The sequence below is a fragment of the Penicillium expansum genome, assembly GCF_000769745.1.
Source record: "Penicillium expansum strain MD-8 chromosome Unknown contig343, whole genome shotgun sequence".
Classification (NCBI taxonomy): Eukaryota; Fungi; Ascomycota; class Eurotiomycetes; order Eurotiales; family Aspergillaceae; genus Penicillium; species Penicillium expansum.
Window position 1 is genome coordinate 125,747 of NW_015971320.1, and position 24,035 is coordinate 149,781.

Below are 24,035 nucleotides of genomic sequence, written 5' to 3' on the forward strand. Positions count from 1 at the left end.
CAATATACGCCATGTTCTCTCGATTACCAATCCGAGCTAGCAAGCTGCAGCTGCAGCCCAAAATCATTTCGATTCTTCTCCCACACCAACCGCCAAGAACAACCATGAGTTTTTCCACCGCAAGGGCGGAAGTCCAGCCCCGCTACCGCCAACTTTTCACCGAGCTAGAGAACCGCTTCAAAACAACCGATCTGGGCGGCGATAAATGGTACATCCTAGCAATTTCCACACTAGCCGCTAGCCCAGATCCAGAGCGAGCAGACCAGCTCTACCTGCACCTCACCCAGCAAGCAGACTATGCGACCTCAGCAGCCCGGCAAGCACTGATCCGCCGGCTGCGCGAGGCGCTCGTCAAATCCGTGCCTATAGTCGGAGTATGCAAGCCCATTGAGGCAATTCTGTCCATTAGCGAGGTCGAGCGCGACGAGGACAAGGATTTCACCTTCACCCGCGAGGGATGGCAATGCGACGAGGCAAACCACGAGCGCGGCACTGGGTGGATGCAGAAGCTGTACGCACGTAACACGACTGGCACGCTGGATCTGTTCAGTGCGCATAAGGACTTTTCTTGGCTGTCCAAGGAGATTACTTACGGGTTGTTTTTGTCGGATCGTCAGGTCTTGGATGATCTTGATACTCAGCTTGTTGTGCTACCTGGTATAATGAGTCAGAATCTGCCCAAGGAGACTCATTGGCATATTCGTGGTACGAGGCGCCTTGGTGTTCCCCAGGAGGAGGTCCAGGTTATTTGGGATTGTGTGCAGCTTGTCGCTCAGTTCTTTGATGTCAAGCTTCATAAAGTGCCGACTGTTGAGGCAGTTGAATATGATGTGTAGACTTGGGGGCTTGATTTAAAAAGCAATGCTTTTCGGGGTTTGATATGTTATAATTGCATAGTGCATGATTAGGTATTCCTACGAAGCTTCAAATACTATAATAATCCAGATTTTGGTTGTGTATTGTCCATTTTGTCTATATATATGTTTTAATGCAATGCATATCAAGTCCTACACCCCTGAACAACTCATCAATGAAATCACAGATATTAACAATTATTCTTCCAAGTCTTCTTACAACCTCAGAATGAGATATCGAGTTTACCATAGAACAAGCAAATCAATGGGCCTGGGTACGGCAGCTAGGTAGCCAACCTTGGAACAAACCATGACCTATGTCCGCGATAACAGCCGATAAGGAAAAAAGTTCGAAAGCGGCCGAGCGCGGGGCCAAGATCAACTTTTGAACTTCAATTCTACCCAATTCCAGACAAAATATATCTCAATTAGCACAATATGGTTAAGCGGAAAGAACTCGGTGATGTCGTCATGGGCGGCACCAAGCCAGAGGAGTCCGACTCCGACGAGGTCAGACTTGCACACCCCGGACTGTGTGCCGTCGGATTGCTAACAATAATGACGACTGCAGGATATGGACATGGTCAATGTAGAATTCGAATGGTTCGACCCTCAGCCTATCGATTTCCACGGTCTGAAGAACCTCTTGCGCCAGCTGTTCGACAATGATGCTCAGATCTTCGATATGTCCGCGCTCGCTGATTTGATTCTCTCCCAACCAACACTGGGATCAACAGTGAAGGTCGATGGACATGAATCGGACCCTTATGCGTTCTTGTCAATCCTCAATCTGCAGGAACACAAGGTTCGTGATTTCCCGATCTTCGCCTCTGCGTTGTACTAACAATCTTCTCCTAGGACAAACCCGTCGTCCAGGACCTGATCAACTACCTCAAGACCAAATCCGCCTCCAACCCATCCCTCTCCGCCGCTTCTCAGCTCCTTTCCCAAACCTCGATCCCTCCCATTGGTCTCATTCTGACCGAGCGGCTGATCAACATGCCGTCCGAGATTGTCCCTCCCATGTATAACATGCTCCAGGAAGAGATTGCCTGGGCTGTTGAGGACAAGGAGCCCTACACCTTCTCGCACTACTTGGTCCTCTCGAAGAACTACGAGGAAGTCGAGTCGAAGCTCGACCAGGAAGAGTCGCGGCCTCAGAAGAAAAAGAAGAAGGGTGGTGAGCAGGCCGAGCGCTTCTTCTTCCACCCCGAAGACGAGGTCATCGAGCGCCATGCGCTGTGTGCTGGCACTGTTGACTACACCCATAAGTCTGATGAAGGTCACTCAGACTCCAAGCGTGCGTTCCAGGAGCTGGGTATCCGGACGAAAGGTAGCTTGATTTTGATCGAGGCGGCGAAGTTCGAGCCTATGGTTAAGGCTCTTACGCAATATATGTCGTAGTCACTGTTACGACTTTGTAGCCTGATGCATTTTATGTCCAGTTTACGACAAAATCTATTCAATTCTAGCTTATTTTGCTTTCGGCTTTTGCCTTCTGTATATCCCTGGGACAGTGTTGCGTCGGCCACATAATTCACATAGTTCTCATAAATGTTGACATTCGGTGGATTGATCATAACGTAACCTTACCGATGTTAATATGCTCCTTATTCCCATTGTGTGCCCTTGAGTCTCTGCATGAGGTACTCAACCTCGACAATCTTGGTCAATGGGATGACACATTCCTATCAAAGTAGCACAAGTTAGCAATTATACACCCAAAAGCAAAACTCTAAATGCCTCTTCGTACCTTGTACATAGAAACGACAGCATCAATGTTAATCTTGGGACCATTCTCATCAGGCAAAGCAGGATCAGTGCCGTAAGTCTTCGCCTTGAGACCCAAGCGCTCAAGAACCTTCTGCTCAACCGCAGAGTTGGTGATAGCAGCATCGATACCCGCGCGATCCTCAGCCTTAATCAGACGCACAAAAGTCTCAGGGTCCTTCTGGAACTTGGACTCAGCAACGAACTTTCCAAAGTGAATGCGGCGCGACAGCGCTTGCAAACAAGCAACGTCGCAGGTCGCCGCGGAGCCGTAGTTCTCCTGTGTCTCGCCACGGTCCTCCCGTCCAAACTTGGGGCACACTGCCGGCAGGACCTCGCTGATGTACCGTTCCTTGATCACGTCATTGACGCAGACATCGTTCTCGTGCAGGATGCGCGGGTATTCTAGCGGCTGCAGGATCGGTTCTTCAAGCACGTCCGGGAAGAAGGGGTACTCGTCGGGTGATTGGTAGCGGCGTACTCGGGACTGTATGCGCTCTTGTTCGCGGAGCAGGTAGTCTAGCAAACTCAAGTCGCTGTTGGGGATCTTCACGCCGCCGGGGGCGTAGACGGTCTTGTTCAGTGGGAATTGAACCCGTTCAATCAAATGGAAGGTAATTGTGTCTTCTAGTCGACTGAAGGCCTGGAATGTTAGCTGGCAGCTCTCATTTTGGCAGTGTTTGAGGGCTAAATAGAAATGTAGTGTTTCGAGGTATAGTGTGCACTGAAGATTATGGCGGGGGCGGGGAAAAGAGTTTGGGGGATTTTTTTTGGAAGAAGTAAAGTGAGAGCTCACATCAACTGAAAACGAATATTAGCAAGGTCCAATGCCTTGAGGGCATCGGAGAGGTCAATGGCGGTATCCATGGCTTAATATGTGGTGATGTGTAGATAGAGAGTCTGCGGCACTGCAAAGTTGTTTCCGGACATCTCAAGTCCACTCCGCTTGTCCTCCCCTTTATATATCGCAGAAGAGGGGGCAAAAGGTAAATAAATATGCCGTGTCAGAAAGCCTTCACAATTATCGTATGCAGAGTTCACCTATTTATAAATAAAAAAAGCCGGCGAACAAGCACTATGAGTCTTCCAAGGGTCTGGTATATGACGATCTGTCGCATTTGGTACTTTGGACTATATGCGACCGAGGCACTTGCAGGAACACCACAATTGAGCTAAAATCAACACACTTTGACATCCTTGCATTTTGATCAAATATTAATCGAAACCACCCAAATTCAGTCGAAAGCCAAAGGCACCTGAGCTGGTTTCAGCCTGTAAAAGTACGATACGGCAGTACCCGGGGAACGCGGTAAACCCGCGTGGGACACCAAGTCTCCTACTTCAACCTACTGCAAGCTTCCAACTTTCCCCTTCTCGTATCGCATGGGTTTCGGTTGAGCCCAAGATACTCTCCGTCTCATGGAGAACCAGCGCCGCGATGACTCGCCGTCGGGCCTGTCAGATATCGTCGAGGGCGACGGCCTTCTGGGTACCGGCTTAACGGTAGGCTTTTTCCCACCCTCCGATGGCGCCCCCGCCACCAAACTGCAGGCTGATTGGATTTCATCTGCGGTGATTGCAGACTCGTCACATTGAAGCATTCGGACGAAAAGTTACAACGACCGCAGGACACCTGATGGGCCCGGGCGAACAGAATACCGCCCACTTGCACAATGCTATGACCGACATCCACCGCGAACTACGGCGACCGGCCACGCAGCGCAAGGTGTTTTCCCTAACGCAAACGACACCGACCGACCTTGTTCGCTCAAAACTTTCGACTACCGAGATCCAGTCGCGTGCCCTTTCGTCCCTCCCAGATGATCTTCTCGCCAACATCCCCGAAGACACCAGCTCCTACTCCCTTTTCCAAGGCTTCCAGGCCTCCGTTCCCGAAGATGAACCAGAGAAGAAGCGACACCGAAGGCGCAGCTCCAAGGGGAAGCTCCTCAAGGACATTGAGAGAGGTGGCACCTTGACTGCCGGCCCGGCCGGGCTCAAGGACCAGCGGAAATCACTGAGTCGCAAATTGGAGTTGATGGGAATTCGGAAGAATATGTGCAGCGCGGAGATCCACGAAATCGACAACAAGGTTGCCAACTTGCACAAAATGCGCAAGATTGTTCTCGATCGATTGGCTGGCTTGGAAATGGATGAAGCGGGATTGGAGCAAGAACGTGGGTCAACATATCAGCAAATGGGATCAATTGGATAAAACTGATGATATGGAACAGTGACCGATCTCGATATTAAGCTGGAAGATTTCCCAGAAGAGGAGGAATCACAGGACACACCGGTTGCGACGCCGCGGTCAGACGGACAGGATGGTTCTGTTGCGTCGTCCGGAGATCCAGCGATGGACGCTTCGTTCATGTCAGAATCGATTTATGAGAAGATTCCCTCGCCCTCACCAAAAAGTCTACGACATCGATCTAACCGTATGGAATCCTCTGGTCTGGTACATGAATCACAACTGACATCGGATTTAGGGAAACGGTCGATGCCAATTCTACATGAACACTTCGCCCCTGGGTCTTTGATCAAAGAAATAGAAGCGCATACCGATATGGTCACGGCCATTGATTTCGACTATCCATTTGGTACTATGGTCAGCGCTGCACTAGATGATACTGTGAGAGTCTGGGATATGAATGTCGGCCGATGCTCCGGTTTCTTGGAGGGACACAATGCCTCGGTTCGCTGTCTGCAAGTGGAGAATAACATCGTGGCCACGGGATCCATGGATGCCTCTGTCAAGCTGTGGGACTTGAGCCGTGCTCGACCCGCGACCCGGGACGGGCGCCTTAACAAGCACGAGCGTGACCAAGAAGAAGGAGCTACAGAGCACAATTTCCCAGTACCGCCATCATCTAACCTAGAAGACTGCAATGTATTCTCGCTAGAGGCGCACGTCGATGAGGTGACAGCGCTTCATTTCAAGGGTGACACCCTCATCTCAGGTTCTGCAGACAAAACACTCAGACAATGGGATCTAGTCAAAGGCCGCTGTGTCCAAACTCTGGACGTTCTGTGGGCGTCCGCTCAGGCATCGTCATCCATGATGGGAGACTCTGACTGGCGACCATCGGGTCGCATGCCCGATGCTTCGGCCGACTTTATTGGCGCAGTGCAGTGCTTTGACGCCGCGCTGGCATGCGGTACAGCAGACGGCATGGTCCGTCTCTGGGATTTGCGCAGTGGCCATGTCCACCGGAGTCTTGTGGGACACACGGGGCCAGTCACATGTCTCCAGTTTGACGATGTGCATCTGGTCACGGGTAGTCTCGATCGCAGCATTCGGGTAAGCACTCCATTATTTTCTTTCTTTAGCCATTGTTTTCTAATTGTTCATAGATTTGGGATTTACGTATGGGCTCTATTTACGACGCTTATGCCTACGACAAGCCAATCACCGACATGATGTTCGATGCCAAACGAATCGTGGCCGCTGCCGGAGAAGGTGTGGTCAAGGTCTACGACAAGGCCGATGGCAATCACTGGGACTGCGGTCCAGGTGTTGGGCTTGATGACGATGGGCCATTCCCTGCGACTGTCGAGCGGGTTCGTCTTAAGGACGGCTACCTTGTGGAGGGACGTAAAGATGGCACTATGGCTGCCTGGACGTGTTAGACATGTAAAATCTCTTTTAGGAGGTGCATACTTGGGAGGTCACATTTTCTTGCTTTCACCTCAGCCTTTTTGCGACCGTTGTATAGTATTCAATCTATGTCTTAGTAGCGACCGAGCGAATCAGGAGCAGGACCACGTTGGTTATTCTGTATACATGAACAAAGTCCTTCAGGGAAGATGAAACAAAAATAGTAAGATCGTAGCAGTCCGAGGCGCAAGGTTGACAAAGAGATCTAACCAACAAAGACTATGGAAGTAAGACTGCAGTCTATAAAGAACAGCAGAAATATAAAGAAACATGAAATTCCAGAGAGTCCGATGGTACATATACTCCTAAAAGTCGACAGTCGAGATTCTTCAGTGATCTTCAAAGCGCCTCCACCCTTTTTCCCCATCTACTTTTCACTCACTTCACCCAACCTCCTGAGTGATCCCCCGGATTCCTGGCAACTCAGACCCAGATTATCATTCTTATTAAAACAAAGCGAACACTTCTCGATCTCCCGCAAAGTCACCCTCGGAAGCTGGTAGCTGGTAGCTGCAAGTCACGTTCCGTCGCGTCTGCGCGTCTCTCCGGGGTCGCGATCTACAGGCCTCGGACATCTACACACGGCCTTTCGGAGTCTGCAATTTTAATCTGTTCTGTGGTAAGTCTGGAATTATTGTCGCTTTATTTTTTGCTTAATACTTGTGGGAACCAATGGCCCTGGTCCGCCATAGTCATGTTCCATTCTCGTGACACCATTTCCAGTTGTCGCATTATGTCCTGATGCATGAATGTGTGGATGTTCTGTTTCAATTTCTATTTGATATTTTTAATGTTTCACTTTATACATTGACCATGTCCCATTGTCTGGTTTTGTTTTGCTTTACCTGTCCAGTCCAAAGCTGATATCTCAACTAGAAACAAAACAAGAACAAACTCATTCTAGAGGTTAAAAGTAAAGATGCCACCCAAACGTGCTACGCGCCGGGCTGGTGCGACTCCTCAACGACCACATCAGGAACCCGAGTTTGAGTCCATACTGGACCTTGTGCAAGGGCCTGTTTTGCCCAGTGTTCCAGTTCAGGCATCGTTCAACTATGGCGCTGCTACTACCACAGCATTACCTCAGCGCATGTCGATACGGCCCAACATTGGGATTGACCAGATAGCTGGAGCAGTTGATGCCCGTCTTGAGGTTGCCCGAAAACGAACAGCCGCTACAAAGAAGAGGCAAGGCCCCCAAGCACGCCAGTCAAAGCGTGAACCAACACCCGACGAAGCTCAGCTTCAGCAGTCGCTGTATAATGCAGCAGAGGAACACTCTGATCAGACTCCTTCGCCTCCTGTTCCACATTCGATATCTACAGACTCTAGTCCGGGGGCTCAACCCCCATTGCAACGTCAATTGTCAAACTCTCCGCTTTATCCATCGCCGCTTCAACGGGCGGGATCTCCTCGCATTCATAGTCCTCTGGGTAGCAGCTCGCCATTCCGCCACAGCTCTGTTGATAATGCTTCTGTGGCGTCTTGGAATCTGGAACGTGATATTAACGAAGATGACCTGCAAAGAACACGACCAAGCAAACATGGACGCAACATCACAGCGCCCCCGCGACGAATTTCTGGCTTGGCTAATGTTCTCGAGGAAGATGAAGAAGAAGAAGAAGATGATGTCAAGTTTGAATCGGCAATATATCACGATGTTGAGCCCGATGTCCCCAAGGAAAGCTTCTTGCGTCGATGGCTAGGAGCAGTGCCACCTCAAGGTCAGGAGCCCCAGAGTCATAATGAACCACCCAGCGAGGTACGCCGAAAAAGCTGGACGCAGACATTTGAAGCAGTAATGGAGGGCCCCTACCAAAATTGGATTCGGGGTGCCTTCTATCTGCTTTTGTTCCTAAGCTTTATCTTCATGCCCCTGATTGCCGCGAAGCTTCGCGTCTATCTAGACCACGGTGCTTTCGATTGGGATTCCTCTTCGAATATAAGCATAACTAAACCGGAAGTTGTCCATAGCCTTCGCAGCCAGGTATCAAAAATGGACGTTCAGATGTCATCTTTGTCGAACGAGATCAGTTCTGTTCGATCAGAACAGTCCAGCATTCATGATTCGACGCCCACAGATGCAAGCCTCCATCGGAAACCAATTTACAAGGTAAATTTCCTCTCGGTGGCGTTGGGGGCAATGATTGACCCAGCGAAAACCTCACCAACTTTGGGTCCCAAACAGAGTGCTACTTTCCGAGCACTCCTCTGGGTGAGTTCGTTTGCAACTAGGCGCTCCATTCGAGCACCGCAATCTCCTATGTCTGCCCTTAGCACGTGGGAAGAGGTAGGCGACTGCTGGTGCAGTGCCCCTCGCAACGGAACGACCCAACTATCCGTTCTTCTTGGCCGCGACATCGTGGCAGAAGAGTTGGTAGTTGAGCACATTCCCGTGGGTGCTTCTCTCGAACCAGAGGCGGCACCCCGAATAGTCGAGCTGTGGGCACGCTTCAAAGTGAACCCCCACAAGACACCAGTCAAAGCCAAACCAACACCCGAGGCCAGACCTGGCCGTGGTTTTTTGAAACTCTTCGGCGATACCACAGTGTCACAAGCGCCACCATCAACCCAGGCTCCTTCATCCCGCGAAACGGGACTTGGAGGATTCCTAATCCCCGGAATCGGTTCACTTCACGGGTTGGTGATGGATTTATTGCGTCGGAGCAACCCCTTCGAGCCTCCAAGCGCTTACTCAGACGACCCAATTCTCGGCCCCAACTTCTACCGCATCGGGAAGGTCGAATATGACCTCCACAGCCCGGACTACGCGCAGGCATTCAAACTCAACACCATTGTCGACGTCTCGACAATCCGTGTAGACAAGGTTGTCTTCCGGGTGACTTCGAATTGGGGTGCCAACCACACCTGCATCTACCGATTCAAGTTACACGGGCATCTCTAGACCCGGCTACAGATATTCAGTCGTTGAGCTTCGATTCGTTTCTTACACTTCTCTCATGTATTTACCTCCCAAGGGATCAGGTTCTGGCTGGTTCTAGAATTTGAACAAAATGTGCTTTGCGATGATACCTTGCATGGCTGCGGCGGCGTTACATGGTTTTCTTTTGGGGTTAGGGGTTTTTTTTTCTTACCTTAAGATATTTATCTTTTAGAACATATCATATCATAGCCATCATTTTATTCGGGTCTGCTTCTCCTGTCCTCCTAATAGTTCCATATTTTCTCGTCACAAACAACATCTTTCATTGATAGCCCAGTACGTTATCCAACATATCGATTTATAATCCCCGTCGGACTAAGCTCCAATGATTCCTGAGTTCGCCGTTGCCCTCGCGCGAATGGCCTTGTATATGGGGTTGGTTAATATAAAACGAGAAAACAACCGATAGCTCTTGCCAACTCATCGAGAATCGCTCCTTCCTACTTTCATTCACAGCCGCCGTTCCTTCAGCCGCACGGTTTCTATATCTCTTGTACTATCCCCCTTCGCGCGTGGCGCGTGGTGCATAGCACATGACTCATGAGTCTCTCGGTTCTAATCTTTCTAGTATAGGGCAAAGCGTGTTATATGTCAGATTGCCACTGGGAGCATTCAGATAGTTGGGCAACTTTTGAGTCATGTGTTCTATTTTCTTGCAGGCCCTTGGGTTAAGCGCCTTCTCCCGTCCACCCGTTTGTTACAAAGTCATTCTCTATCGAAAGTTGTTATCCAACCAACACCGGGAACGGGACTAACTGAAACAGTTGGGCATAGAATCCTCACCAAGTGGATGCTAACCTATCACGAAAATGTGATAAAGGATGTGATGCACTGAATATTGCTAGATGTTAACGGCGTGAGCTGTCTGAACAATGTCCTTCGAAGTGTATAAGTATACAGCTAGATCCTCAGGATATTTTTGACTATCAACCCAGATTCCGATTTCTTCAAGACCCAATTCAACTACTATCATCATGAGTAGAGGAGCTTCAATCCACTTGATCTTGACTGCTCTTGGCTTGGAAAAGTCCACTGATGGATGGACAAAAAAGCAACAACAGCAGGCAACAAGCATTGTCGATCAGCTTTACGATAGCGGTGTGCCATTTTTTACCAAGGAGAAGTTCCAAGTCATCTCGCGGCAGTTAAAGCGTCAACCACCCTCGGGAGATAGGATCTTCCTCGATGATCTCTTTGGTACTAAACTTGAATGTGTTTCGAGACTGGAGGAAACTGAAAAACCGGGCGAGGAAAGGAAATTTGTCTAGTAAGTCAGGTATCTACCTTATGCTAGATATTCCTACTAGCCTAGCTATTATGATGAGAGTTAACACCATCTAGCTCACAATTTGGCCTGGCTTACTTGGGTATCGAAGGCCTCAAGTATTTCATCAAATCGGATACCGAGAAACCTTCGGCTTTCGCCACTCTGCAGGTGACACTCGAGACGTATCAGGTCATTCTCGACAACGGTGCCAGGAAAACCATCCCTGATGGTGAGATTCGCGACACTGAGACTACGGAAAAGTATTTCAGAGAGATGATCCAGGTCTGGGAAGCGAGAAAGTCCTGCAAGAAGCTCAAGTCAGTTTTGTCTTCAGAAGCCAGCGGCCACAAAATCAACAAAATCTTCGGAACTGCCTGCGGTAGCCTGGCCATGGCAGAAACAGATGGCATTGCCTACCAGCATGCCTTTCTGCTTACCGTGCGGGAATGGCTGAAGAGACGAGACGCAGACACTCAAACCCCGGACATAAAAATCCCCTGCTTCATCCAGGATCCGGGAAACACCTCTGTCGACAAGGAGGTTCTCCCTAAGTTTGACATGACTGTGGTTGACGACGGGGATGCCTTCATCAATGTCGATGAGCAGTCAGTTTGGCTATCTATCGGACCTGATATACCTGTCAAGGAAGTCATCGCGGATATCGCTAGACCTGCTGTTGTGATCTGGACTTTGGTCGGAAGTCAGAGGAATGTTGGGTGAGTGTTCTCCAATGGTGTATTACTACGATCTGTGACCTTTGTTTATAAACTGACATGCTCGCTAGAACTGCTGACCCGGACACTCCCCGTGTTAAGGACATGATGGGAATGGAGTACGACGGGTATGAACTTGGAGAGCCAGGGCATTTTGCGGATGCTTGGATCTATATCCGAAAGACGAAGGATGAGCCGCCTTTCCAGAGGATGGTGAAACGAGAGGATGACTATCAGGCTGCTGTAAGTGCTCACAAGGCCCTAAGGCTCATTTGAAGATAGTTGAGAGTATCGGAACATGTCATCTCTTTCGTTTTTTAAGCGCTTTCTCTCCACGTAGCGGCTAATAGTAATATTATATTATGAGCTGTATATTATAACAGGAGTAGTCAGCCGTGTGTGCAGCCTCTAGCCTTGACGACGCAGCACTTTAATGGTCTGATTCATTCTTCTCAAGATAATGTAAGAAATGGTATATGTAAAAAGACACTCTTATGTTTCTTTTAAATGATCCTTAGTTGTCTTCTTCTTAGAAAATTCTTCTTGGTCTTATAACCTTCTAAAAGGGTAATGAATAATAGCACGGAGGAGACTTCAATATGTACGATATACAAATGTAACAACTGCAAACCGCACAGCAGGCCTTTCTATGTATACATAGGGGTTACTATGCCCCGCACATGTGATATGTAGGTGATAGTGTGATGGACGTGCTGTTAGGCGCCAACCGCAACAATAATCCATGGATGGCTATATTATAAGTACTGCCCCGAAGTCAATTATTCATTTATTTTCCAGCCTTGGAACAAAACACCCAGTGCTTACAGTCACACTGTCGACATGGGCGACACAAACAATTTAGAGCCCATCGTCGCAGAAAGAATCTCATGGTTAGACCTCAACTACAAATGCACACATTGTCGCTTGGCTGAACCTAGTGAGGTGCCCAAGAGGAGGCGAAGGAAATCATCGACAAACTCTACGAATCCGGAGTGCCCCTTTTCACCAAAGCATTAATGCAGCACATGTGGGATCAGATCAAGCGAGAACCAGCCCAAGGCGACAAAATCCTTACCAAAGATATAACCGGCGCGATTGTTGAGTGATAGGTGGAGAGCGGAAAGGTACGAAAATGGGGCGTAGATGATGTGGACTTAGAATATGTGTGGTGAGTACATGTCATCAACAGCTATATCTGTACTATGGTGAGAGCTGACATCATCCAGCAACGAACTGGGTCTCAATTATAAGTGCCGAGCATCTCTCAGAAAGGAGCTTGACTGGAAATATTACAGTTTCCAACATTGGGAGCCATGCTCAATCAATATCATGCATCGGACACATGAATGGGATAGCAAAACCGAGAAAATCATCCCACGGGGTGGCCCCTAGACCGTGAAGTGGTCACAAAAACGTCCCAAGACAAGATCCAAGAATGGAAAGACAGCCATGCCAACGAAAAGCTCAAGACTATTCTCTCATCTTCTGCAAAAAAATCATGAAATTGACAAGGTCATCTGGTTTTCTCTTGGTACGATGTCCTTCCAATGTTTCAATTAGGATGGCAATCTGTATACTAGGGGTGGCAGTCTTCGTTTAATCACGCACTCCTATTACCATGATGGAGTGGCTACAGGAAAGAGACCGTTAGGAGAAAGTCTTGTGTTACGCACAGGATCCAGCTTACAGTGAGGTGGACAAGAAGATTTTCGACGAGGCTGGTATCGAAGCGATTGAAGATCCGCATGGTTGGCTCGAGGTAGACGAGCGCTCGATGGTTCTCTCGATAGCACCGAATGTGCCTGTCAAGGAGATCATTACGGACATTGCTCGGCCTGCGGTTATTATTTGGTGTCGAGTGGAGTTCGGAGATGGACTTGTTCGGGGGTTGTGAGTATCATGTCTTCTAGCATCTGTTCAATCTGCTAACATCCCTTTTAGAACTGATACTGATTCTTCGCGGATCAGAGCAATGACGGAGGGTTATGAGCTGCATAACTTTGGCCCTGATGACGAGATGTTCTCGGATATTGTGCTTTATATCCGGAAGTCGGTGGTTCCCCAACCCCCAGTTCAGATGGAAGATTTTCCTAGACGTTGAGTCCATGGAAGTTTCAACACGTTCGGGCCTTTATATGACCCATGCCCGAGGAACTGGGCGTTGGTGTCACCGGGCATATATCCATGTCGTATACATCGTTGAACAAAGATCAGTCGTATGTTGCCGTATAGCCCGCGTACTTGCAGCCCCTCATTCGCATTGAGAAATAATTAATTGAATATGATAATTTGATATGAGAAGAAAGAATAAACAATGTACGTGAATTATTCCATCAATTAATCTCCTGTTAATCTCTCCAATAAATTTCAATTTGGTTGCGTAGGATCCCTCCCCCCCCCCCCCATATCGAAAGGNCACATATCGAAAGGCGGAAGACCCTCGACTCGGGACCTTCATCTCTGGTCACGCGGCTTTCGTGCAGCCCATCCTCGTACCTACGCCCCCAATGGCCTCCGAGCGAGCGATCGATCGGGAAGAGCGACAGGGCCTTGTAAGTCTCCCTTTTTGCTTTTTCAAAAGAGGGGGAACATCCCCTCTTATACCTGACGTTGGACACTGTGAGGGGGATCGGACATTGGCGAACGTGTTTCGGCATGGGTTCACCAGTCACCAGATCACCTGGGCATATCCAGATCTTGACTAACGCAGCAAACAGCGTGCCATTCGCGATTTCCTCAAGGCCCGAAACTCCTACGATGTCCTACCGCTCAGCTTCCGACTCATCATCTTCGATACGTCGCTCTCCGTCAAGGAGAGTCTGAACATTCTGATTCAAAACGGTACGCTTTTCGCGATTCCTGCCCCCCTTTCTACAAAATTGCCGAACTCCAGCTGACTGTGAACCGGGGAATCGGGAGGTACAGGCATCGTTTCAGCTCCATTGTGGGACTCCAAAGCGTCCAAATTCGCAGGTCTTCTGACCACTTCCGACTACATCAATGTCATCCAATACTATTTCCAGAACCCCGCCGCACTGGACCAGATCGATCAATTCCGCCTGGACAGTTTGCGAGGTGCGTTGGGCACCCCCCGTGGTCGCCGCATTTCCTGCAGGTACACCCGGCTAACGGGAATATACAGAAGTTGAAAAGGCGCTAGGCGTGGCGCCGCCGGAGACCGTCTCCATCGATCCAGAGCGTCCTCTCTACGATGCGTGTCGGCGAATGCTGGAATCGCGCGCCCGCCGTATCCCCCTCGTCACCAGCGATAGCCAGACCGAGCGGCCCCACGTTCTTAGCGTCATCACGCAATACCGCATCTTGAAATTCGTCGCCGTCAATGTCCCCGATACGCAGCAGCTGCGGCGTCCGCTGGGGGAGCTCTTGCTTGGATCGTATGATAACGTTGCTACGGCTTCGATGGACACCCCGGTCATTGATGTCATTCATATTTTGGTCGAGCGTAGCATATCCAGCGTGCCGATTGTGAACTCGGAAGGCGTGGTGTATAATGTATTCGAGTCGGTCGATGTCATTACTTTGATTAAGGGTGGTTTCTATGATGATTTGAGTCTCACAGTTGGGGAAGCATTGAAGAAACGTTCTCCGGTATGTGAACCTCCGTTCCCAGTGATATTTAGCTCTGATACTTACGTTCTGCGCAGGGTTTCCCGGGTATCTACACATGTTCATTGAATGATGGATTGGACACTATCTTTGATACTATCCGCAAATCACGAGTGCACCGTCTCGTTGTCGTGGATGAGCACTTCAAACTCAAGGGCGTTCTGACTCTGAGTGATATCCTGCACTACATTCTTCTCGAGGGAGAGAATGAAGAAGCATGATTATCTTCGAGTTGAAAATGATTTTTCCCATACATATTCAGTTTTGCATGGTTCCGGCGTTTTGATCTACCCTGTTCTGGCTCTTCGAGGGAAACCTCGAAAGATGAAGATAACATATGAATAGCCTGGGAACACATGGGCCCGGCGAGGCCATGGCTGTTCTGGGCTATTATTTTGATTTTGGGCTTTACGAATGTACAGAGGTAATGATATGGTTTCCAAAACTGCTCTCTTTTGTTTTTTTTTATTGCCGAGCACTGGCACAGAAATAGACTTGGAAGATTTGAATGTCAATTTGAAGCATTATCTTAATTACTCCCAAGGTTGATTGGTTCATTGGTTGATTGTTGCCCAGGTGGCTCCAGGAGATCGCGCCGGGCGTTGTTAAGATGTACTTTCCTCGTGCATCTCAGCTCCTTCCTCGAGGACAAAGACCTTGGCCAACTCACATCCCGAGGGCCCAGCCTAGTTCTTACTTCATCCCCATCTCTTCCTCTCGTATACATTATCCAAACGTAATCATGCGGCGTCTCAAAAATGTGTTCCGGTCCGGATCTGAGACAACTAACCCTGCTTCATCTCGTGCTGTCTGGCAACGGCGACGTCAAGGGTCTGAGGGAGAGCCATTGAAACCTCAACCAGAAGCCGCTTCGAGTGAATTACAACGTGATGAGCAGACGACCGAAGCAGGACCTAGCACTGCGAACAAACTATCTTCCTCGGCCGCAGCAGCCCCCGTTGACAATACCGAAACTGGGTCGAATGTCCAACACGCTCAAGACACTGGCGAACTTCCTTCTCGGTCCAAGAATGGCACTAGGCGTCTGAAGAGAATGGTTGCTTGCATCCGTGGCAGCTTATCTCAAGACGATGATCCCATCACGGGCACACAGCCTCAAACTACGCAGGAGAGTGCCCGTGAAGGAAGAACGAGCTCCATACCTTTATCCTCCAATCCCATTGAACTAGATACTGCCGAGGGGCCGTCCACAACCGCTGGCAAATCTGTCAGATTCAATGACCCTAAAGAGCGGCGGAAGACCAGCGGACAGACGACTCATTCTCAGGATTCCAGCCAGACCGAGGATACTATCTGCCGAGATCCTGCCCAGCGCATCAATATGCCTTTTCAGGAGGAACCTTTGGAGGAGTGGGGATGGCCGGGACTGATGCTGTATTGCCCGGAAAGTAGCAGCAATACCAAAACTCATATCCAGGAGTCTTCGGATCCGTTCTCAGATGGGAAGGCCGCCGACGTCAGACAAGCAAAGCCGGGACCTTCGAGGCGTAGCGCGGGCACGAGCCGGGAGGAATCATCGAGAGCTTCTGAAGGGACACTGGAGCCTATCGCGGAGACTGATTTTGACACAATCGAACCGGTCATTGAACCAGCCGAGCCCGACCATGCGGATTCTCAAAGGGCAAGTTCGGCCAACAGCCAAACAAGTCGAGTTAGTTGGAGTAGTACACTTGACGCGCCAAAAGCGATCTCAGCCTTTAACCGGATGGCATCTCAGTTCGGTATCCCGATTGCTATTCCAGATGATGATACTCCAAGCCCACGTAGGTTTTGTCTTCGCCTGTGCATGTGTTGCCACTGACTAGGCTCTAGCAGCCGAGGGCAATCCTGCCGCCGAGGAACAGGGGCCGAGTCGTCGTGGATTTGGATTGTTGGGTAAAGTTCGCAAGGTGCGATCTAGTTTGGATGCCAACACAACCCCTTTGGCACCACCTCCTAAGCTGCGACGAATGAAAACATTCGCAAACCTACGTCGTCCCACTCCGATGACTTCGTTGCAAGGAAGATCGATCGAGACTTTGGCCCGTCTTGGAGGATATGGCTATCTTATGCTGAAGGACTTGGGCCCCTGTCCCGTGCAGCTGCCCGCGTACATTGTGGCAACGCTGATGTTTCTGCATAAATATGGTTGGTGGCTGCGTCTTCTACGTCATGACTTGACTGACCCCGGGTTCCTGCAGGTCTTGACACTCCCGAGATCTTCATCCAGTCCGGCGATCTGAAAACTGCCATTCGCTTGTATGACCACTTTGCTAGCCAGGTGCTTGAGGTGGAGAAAGATGAGAGCAAGATTTCCCTTACCATGCGTGTGGTTGCCATGCCCCAGCTCCGTGAAGACTCGGCGCCCGTGTTGAGTGTGGCCTGGGCCTTAAAGGCCGTGCTGGCGGGGCTTCCAAACGGGATCCTCGGGAGTGTCCGGCTCTACCAGGTTTTGAGGGAAATGTACTATCACTCCATCCCCAATCAATCCCATCAACTCCGTGTACCAGACTGTATCTCTGATGCGAGCCCAATGACTGCCGCCCGAGTACAGCTTATGTGTCTTGCGCTTATTGCCCTTGCACCTGAGATGCAGCGCGATTTGATCTGTGCGGTATTTGGGCTACTTTCCTTGTTGGTAAATGCAGAGACCAACGTCCAGGACCAACCCGGGATGGAGCTCCGTGATCCAGTGGCGAGTCCGAACTTCCACGAGTTGGTGCGGGTGTTTGGACCGCTCCTCCTCGGGCCCAGGGGGCAAGAGGACCGAGAAGGGGCCTCAACAGAGGTTGAAAAGGAGATTGATGATCAACGCGTGGCAGGTTTGTTGCTCAATAATTGGCATTTTGTGCATCGACAGTTACAACACTGGACAAGTCGACGGTTCGTGGTGGGCAGAGAATAAGGGCATAATTGGACAAAGGAGTGTTTCGTATTGAGAAACCAGATCGGGTTCTCTGATTGGATTCTAGAAAAAGCTGTATACTTCCAAGGTTCTCTTCCCCCCCCCCCACCAACCCAACCCTGTTTTTGTTTCCCCTCGGCTTGAAATCCTGTTGGATGCCATTCTTTTTGTGTTTTCTATCTCTTACTTGTCTTTTATTGTCTTTATAGTCTAGGGGTTGGGCTTGAACGGTCTAGGTCAAGGGTTTCAAGGGTTCAGAAATAAAAATACATTCCTTTTACTTTTCAACCCTTTGACATTCCATTTTCCATGGTGACACCAAAAACATCCCATTTCTGTGCAATTCGCCCGGATCTTCTGGACCGCAGGAAGTCTTGTCCGACCGTGGCTCCAACCAGGTCGACCGCACCTGGACTCTTCACTTCTTCAGGCACCGACCAAACCATCTACTTGGGTGAATCAGTGAATCAGAATCAGTGAATCGGAGAAAATCTATTTAGGGTTATTAGGGCAAGAGAGCCTGTCTTAGCTTCCTTAGCTCTCTTGCTTTCTCTCTCTTCCATGTTTGAGAAGGAACATAACTTTCTCTCGAAAGCTTCTCTACCTGGACATGTCTACCAACCTCAAATCTGCAATGCCATCAGGGCTACCATCGGGGTTATCATCAGGGTTACCTCCAGGCCTTGGAAACAACATCAACATCGACCCATCACCATTCACAACTTCCTTCTCAGGTGATTTCCTAGGCCTCCCCATTCCAGACGACGACCAACTTTGGGGTCTGAGCCCCATCTCACCAATGGCCACAGGCTGGGACAAACCCGACTCGGCAGCATTTGCCAATTCCGCACTCGAGCGGGACCTCAAAAACGCCCAAGTCCGAAATGGCCAACCAACCCCGCCCCCATACGACGATCAAGGCCGCGACCTTTCCCTAGACATGTTGGAAAGCGCCAGCAAACGACGGCGGGCGCGAGAATACAAAACCGCCGCTGCAAGCCTCAGTCCAGATCTCGACGAGGCCCCACACGAACGCGCCAAGCGTGCCAAGTTCCTCGAGCGAAACCGTCTCGCAGCAAGCAAGTGTCGCCAGAAGAAGAAGGAACATACCCAGCTGCTGGAATTCAATTTCAAGGAACAGTCCGAGAAGAAGGAAAAGCTGATCGGGGAGATTGCCCGGCTGCGATCGGAGATCCTCGGATTGAAGAATGAAGTACTGAAACATGCTCAGTGTGGAGACGAGCCGATTAAACTTCATCTCGCTCAGATGGTAAAGAAGATTACTGATAACGATGCCCCGCCTGCGGGTACGCTACCTGATTCGCCCGTCAGAATCCCAGATAACAATCCCTCTGTCTCCCCGCTCGAACCCAACCCCGCTCCGGTTACGACTGCTGCGCCTGTGTCTGTTCCGGCGGCGCCGGCGACGATGTCGTTTGGCTTTGATGATCCTCTCCAACTTGAGCCTGCTGCAGCGGCTGCGGCCGAGGCGTTTGAACAACAGATGCGCCGTGAGTCGGAGGCTTCGCTGGTCTCGGAGGGGTCTTATTCTTTCTCGGCGGAGGATACATTTGATGATTTGATCAATGTGTGAGTGTGGATAGGAGTGGATGCTTATGTGACAATGACTTTTTTTTATGTGGAGGTAATGGAGGGCAGCAGGTCTGTCTGGCGTTGAATGTGGATTTTTGAACCCTTTGAATTGCGATCCAGTGGGAACTGGAGGGTGTTTGGCGTTTTGATTCCGACTTGAGTAAACGGAACAAGCTTTTGATATTCGGTATTGTTTCTTTTATTTGTCGATTCTAGCTGCCTTGAGGGCAATTAGCTGGTGGATTGTTGGTGGATTGTTGCTGTGGGCAATGAATGGCCTTGCCTGGGATGTATCTTCTACAATAACATGGCAGATGGAAATGAATTTGTTTCTATCGATGTATCATTTTTATATGGTAGATAAAAGAGAAAGATATAGTCCAAGGTCAAGACCGTCCAGCGATCGACTCGACATGTGCAGTCCGGTGCTTGGACACCGCTGTGGCATCTATAGTATCAACCTGTGCATCCTGATATCTTCCAGGTACATGCGATGTAGCATCACCATTCATATCCTTCCACCCATGCTCAGCATCCGGATTAACATCGAACAACCCATTAATCTCCTCGAGAGACTTGCCAGCTGTCTCCTTGAGACAGAAGTAAGTAAATCCCACAATCACCACATCCAGCAATCCAAAGAGCAAGAATGTACCCCAACCCAGGCTCTGTTGGATATATGGCGTTGAGAAACTCCAAATAAAATTAAACAACCACTGCGATCCAACACCAAACGCAACACCAGGCTCACGAATGCGTGTCGGGAATATCTCACTCACACACGGCCACGGCAACGGACCCCAACTGAAGTTGTAAGCGATGATATCGAGGTATATCAGGACGACCGTGACAATTCCCGAAGAAGTAACCGTCTCATCCCCAGGCTGGGGGTAAGACTTAACAACGGCCGCCGTGGCAATCATACAAATCGCCATAAACGCCGCACCACCACCCAACAAGGGCCGTCTGCCAAACCGATCCGACAAAAACACCACAAAAACCAAACAAGCAACGACCTTGATAGCGCCAAAAATCCCCGTCAATAAAAGTGTTTTGTCTCCAGCCCCAACAAGCAATTCAAAAAACTGTGGCCCAAAATACGCCAACGCAGTCGATCCCGTCGACTGCTGCGCAAGAAACAACCCACCAGCAACCCCCATCCGCTTCAAATTCCCCCCTTCAACCAACTCCCACACACGAAACCCATGCTTCGCATCCCTCTCTTCTTCCAATCCCCGTCTCATATCCTCAAATTCCCCCTTCACCTCCACCCCCTCGCCACCCCTCACCCAAACCAGACTCTCCCACGCCTCCCCCTCCCTCCCTTCCGAAAGTAACCACCTCACACTCTCCTTCACTCCCAACATCCCAGCCCCCATCAAAACCCCCGGCACAAGCTGCAACCCAACAGGAACCTGCCATTGCCTCGCCCCAACATCCTCCCCCATCTTCTTAACCCCATAATCAACCCAATACGAAACAAGGATTCCAACCGTGTACGTGAGCTGGTAACAACTCCCCAGCCTGCCCCGGATTTCCTTCGGACTCATCTCCGACATGTAGATCGGGATAACAGTCGCGGACCCGCCAACGCCTAGTCCGCAGATCACGCGTCCGATGTAGAATACAGAGAGCGAATGCGAGTCGATGGTTTCGAGAATTACACCCAGACAGAAGATTAAAGAACAGAGGGTCATTGCGAGACGTCGTCCGTAGTGGTTTGTCACAGGCCAGATGAGGAAACAGCCGGCAAAGGCGCCGGCTTGTTGGATTCCTACGGCGATTGCGCTTGTCTGGGTTTTTTGAGAGGGGGGGATTGAGAAGGAGGTTGTGAAAGAAGGGAAGGTTAGAACGCCGCCTTGGGATTGGGTTAGTATATGTATATTGGAATCAATTGGATTGGATTGAATTGAATTGGGTAGGGTAGGTAGCGTAGTGTAGTGTGGTGTTACTTACCAATCACCCCCGAGTCATATCCGAATAGAGCTCCGCCAGAGCAGAGGACGAGAGCGAACCAGTATATGCGCCAGCGGGCTGCTTTTGATGGGTGTGCTGCCTCTGCTTCCATTGTCGGAGCTAGGTCTGGAGACTCTACTTGTGGTGTTTAGGGGAGCTGTGAGTAGGAGATTGTGGGTGATGGGGTCCACCAGGTATGCAGAGTGTTATAGCATTTTGAGAATGGGGAGGAAGATATAGAGTTTACAGTAGGCATGTCTAGATCGAAGTACTGAATCAAAGCTGTCGTAGCAAGTCCGAAAGAAGGAATGTAGGGTTGGAGAGAGATGGCTCTGGATGTTGATCGATGGATTATGTCACGACAGTGATTGCGTGATATTTCTATCTTTCAAGGTGGTACCTGATGGATCTATACTTCTCATACTTCTTATACTCTTTTTACTTCTGATATTGCGTTAATTCCAATGTCATTGGCTCAATTATCTTCTGTAAGTCCACCCTTGATCAAATGTGGATACTTCATCCCCACATTTCTTGCCGATGGCCGATGGCCGATTGGCGATCATTTACATGCGTATGATGCTTGTTGAGCTGCGAGATGATATAACCATTGACATGTCACTGATAACCCCTCAACTCTCCTATTTTCAAATGCTTCTTTTTGAAAATGGCAGCTAAACGCCCCAACTTCCTCGTCATAGTCGCCGACGACCTAGGTTTCTCCGATGTAGGCTGCTTCGGCGGAGAGATCCGCACACCCAACATCGACCAAATTGCCAAAGAAGGACTCCGATTTACCGACTTCCATGCAGCAGCAGCATGCTCGTAAGTGTCCCCTGAGTAGAGAACTAGCTCTCAGTCAAGCTCACAATACACTAGTCCCACACGCGCCATGATCATGACCGGCACAGATCACCACATCGCCGGTCTAGGCAACCTAATCGAATGGACCAACATCTCCGGCCAGAATGGTCCTAAAGGCTCAGCCATGAGCACCGCGCCGCAGCGCGGCATGCCCGGGTACGAGGGCTACCTCAACGAGCGGGTCGTAGCACTCCCTGAGATCCTCCGCGACGGCGGATACCACACAGTGATGTCTGGCAAGTGGCATTTAGGTCTGACACCAGAGCGATCACCACACAAGCGAGGATTTGAGCGCTCATTCGCGCACTTACCCGCCTGCTCAAACCACTATGCCTACGAGCCGGAGCTAAAAGACAAGGACAAGCTCCCGACTTTCATCGAGGCGAGCTACATTGCCCTGCACATGGAGGATGGCGAGTACGTGCGTCGTCTCCCAGAGGATTGGTACTCGTCCGACGGGTACGGCGATAAGATGGTGGATTACCTGAAAGAATGGAAAACGAGCGGCGGCAGCGAAGGGCCCGACGGAGAGGGAGACCGTCCATTCTTCGCTTACCTCCCCTTCACAGCGCCGCACTGGCCGTTGCAGGCTCCGCGCGAGTATATAGATCACTACCGCGGGGTATATGACGAAGGGCCCGACGTGCTCCGCGAGAAACGGCTACAGCGTCTGAAGGAGCTGGGGATGGTGCGCGACGATGTCGAGCCTCATCCCGTGCAAGCGGAGGAAGTCAAAGAGTGGGAAGAGTACAGCGCGGAGGAGAAGAAGAAGTCATCGGTTGCGATGGAGGTGTTCGCAGGGATGGTCGAGTGCATTGATTCGAATGTCGGGAAGGTAGTCGAGTATCTTCGGTCGATCGACGAGCTGGATAACACATTCGTGTGTTTTATGTCGGATAACGGAGCCGAAGGCGCTGCCTATGAGGCCTACCCGATGGTCAAGAGCGGCGTCATGCCTCATCTGCAGAAATACTACGACAACAGCTTGGAGAATCTCGGGAACGGGAACTCGTTTATCTGGTACGGTCCGCGCTGGGCGCAGGCCGCCACCGCGCCGTCGCGTCTGTATAAAGCGTATACCACTGAGGGCGGCGTGCGCGTCCCATTTACATGTCGCTTCCCTGCGAACTTCAATGTCAACCCTGCAGATGTTGCAGCCGGTAAGGGCGGGATCACGGATCAGTTCGCCACGGTTATGGATCTGGCGCCGTCGATCTTAGATATGGCCGGGATCAAGCACCCGGCACCGACGTACCAGGGTCGTGAGATCGTTGAAATGCGCGGTCGAAGCTTCCACCCCTGGGCAGTGGGTCGGGCGGAGCGGATACACCCGGTTGAGTTTATTCAGGGCTGGGAGACGTGTGGACGGGCTGCATTGCGTTGCGCGGATTGGAAGATTGTTTTTATCCCCAAGCCTAAGGGCCCTGAGAAGTGGCAGTTGTATAACCTCGTACAAGATCCTGGAGAGATTCACGATCTGGCAGATGCCGAGCCGGAGAAGTTGAAGCAGTTGCTTAAGCTTTGGGATCAGTATGTGCTCGAGACGGGTGTTGTCCCGCTCTGTCCTGATCTCGGGGAGTTTTTGGAGGCGACTGAGGCGCAGATGCCTGAGAATGCATGGATGGAGTTTGATTATTGGAAAGATGGGGCGAGAGATGACCCGGAGAAGTTTACGCGCCAACCGCCGAGGTTTCAGCGGACTGTGCAGCCTTTCTGAGGGGAAGACAGATAACTGCTATATATTCCAAACAGACCAAACAGAGAGAAGTGACTTATAAATCTGACGCCTTTGTTTCAGAACCGCAACTTGCCGATACTCCTGAGTAACCGCGGGGTAAAGCAATTCACCGTAAAGAGACATCTATAATAGACACAATACATTCC

The 24,035-nt window shown here is 50.2% G+C and overlaps 9 protein-coding genes across 9 annotated transcripts; 7 read left to right on the forward strand and 2 right to left on the reverse strand.

Annotated features, from left to right (window-relative positions):
- Positions 1-104: 104 nt before the first annotated feature.
- PEX2_097250 (uncharacterized protein) lies at positions 105-836 on the forward strand (the record flags this gene model as incomplete). The annotated part of the gene is made up of 1 exon (XM_016746995.1): positions 105-836. The coding sequence occupies one exon, from the start codon at positions 105-107 to the stop codon at positions 834-836; it is 732 nt and encodes a 243-aa protein (XP_016598294.1).
- A 456-nt stretch (positions 837-1,292) lies between these two features.
- PEX2_097260 (protein-transporting protein BCP1) lies at positions 1,293-2,258 on the forward strand (the record flags this gene model as incomplete). The annotated part of the gene is made up of 3 exons (XM_016746996.1): positions 1,293-1,364; positions 1,426-1,659; positions 1,713-2,258. 3 exons carry the CDS (start codon positions 1,293-1,295, stop codon positions 2,256-2,258), a joined length of 852 nt encoding a protein of 283 aa, XP_016598295.1.
- Positions 2,259-2,464: 206 nt separating this feature from the next.
- On the reverse strand, positions 2,465-3,491 carry PEX2_097270 (chorismate mutase ARO7; the record flags this gene model as incomplete). Its single annotated transcript, XM_016746997.1, has 3 exons — positions 2,465-2,542; positions 2,608-3,259; positions 3,421-3,491. The coding sequence occupies 3 exons, from the start codon at positions 3,489-3,491 to the stop codon at positions 2,465-2,467; spliced, it is 801 nt and encodes a 266-aa protein (XP_016598296.1).
- A 552-nt stretch (positions 3,492-4,043) lies between these two features.
- On the forward strand, positions 4,044-6,254 carry mdv1 (uncharacterized protein; the record flags this gene model as incomplete). The annotated part of the gene is made up of 5 exons (XM_016746998.1): positions 4,044-4,127; positions 4,207-4,801; positions 4,859-5,062; positions 5,114-5,925; positions 5,979-6,254. 5 exons carry the CDS (start codon positions 4,044-4,046, stop codon positions 6,252-6,254), a joined length of 1,971 nt encoding a protein of 656 aa, XP_016598297.1.
- Positions 6,255-7,201: 947 nt separating this feature from the next.
- PEX2_097290 (uncharacterized protein) lies at positions 7,202-9,187 on the forward strand (the record flags this gene model as incomplete). Its single annotated transcript, XM_016746999.1, has 1 exon — positions 7,202-9,187. The coding sequence occupies one exon, from the start codon at positions 7,202-7,204 to the stop codon at positions 9,185-9,187; it is 1,986 nt and encodes a 661-aa protein (XP_016598298.1).
- Positions 9,188-10,200: 1,013 nt separating this feature from the next.
- Positions 10,201-15,054, forward strand: snf4 (AMP-activated serine/threonine-protein kinase regulatory subunit SNF4; the record flags this gene model as incomplete). Its single annotated transcript, XM_016747000.1, has 12 exons — positions 10,201-10,493; positions 10,568-11,209; positions 11,278-11,449; positions 12,069-12,096; positions 12,149-12,308; positions 12,896-13,096; positions 13,148-13,259; positions 13,591-13,758; positions 13,924-14,047; positions 14,132-14,281; positions 14,349-14,815; positions 14,872-15,054. The coding sequence occupies 12 exons, from the start codon at positions 10,201-10,203 to the stop codon at positions 15,052-15,054; spliced, it is 2,700 nt and encodes an 899-aa protein (XP_016598299.1).
- A 521-nt stretch (positions 15,055-15,575) lies between these two features.
- Positions 15,576-19,332, forward strand: PEX2_097310 (Rho GTPase activation protein; the record flags this gene model as incomplete). The annotated part of the gene is made up of 5 exons (XM_016747001.1): positions 15,576-16,617; positions 16,667-16,981; positions 17,035-17,655; positions 17,694-17,716; positions 18,334-19,332. The coding sequence occupies 5 exons, from the start codon at positions 15,576-15,578 to the stop codon at positions 19,330-19,332; spliced, it is 3,000 nt and encodes a 999-aa protein (XP_016598300.1).
- Positions 19,333-19,717: 385 nt separating this feature from the next.
- On the reverse strand, positions 19,718-21,399 carry PEX2_097320 (sugar porter family MFS transporter; the record flags this gene model as incomplete). Its single annotated transcript, XM_016747002.1, has 2 exons — positions 19,718-21,189; positions 21,288-21,399. The coding sequence occupies 2 exons, from the start codon at positions 21,397-21,399 to the stop codon at positions 19,718-19,720; spliced, it is 1,584 nt and encodes a 527-aa protein (XP_016598301.1).
- Positions 21,400-21,954: 555 nt separating this feature from the next.
- PEX2_097330 (arylsulfatase) lies at positions 21,955-23,868 on the forward strand (the record flags this gene model as incomplete). The annotated part of the gene is made up of 2 exons (XM_016747003.1): positions 21,955-22,112; positions 22,167-23,868. 2 exons carry the CDS (start codon positions 21,955-21,957, stop codon positions 23,866-23,868), a joined length of 1,860 nt encoding a protein of 619 aa, XP_016598302.1.
- Between the last annotated feature and the right edge of the window lie 167 nt (positions 23,869-24,035).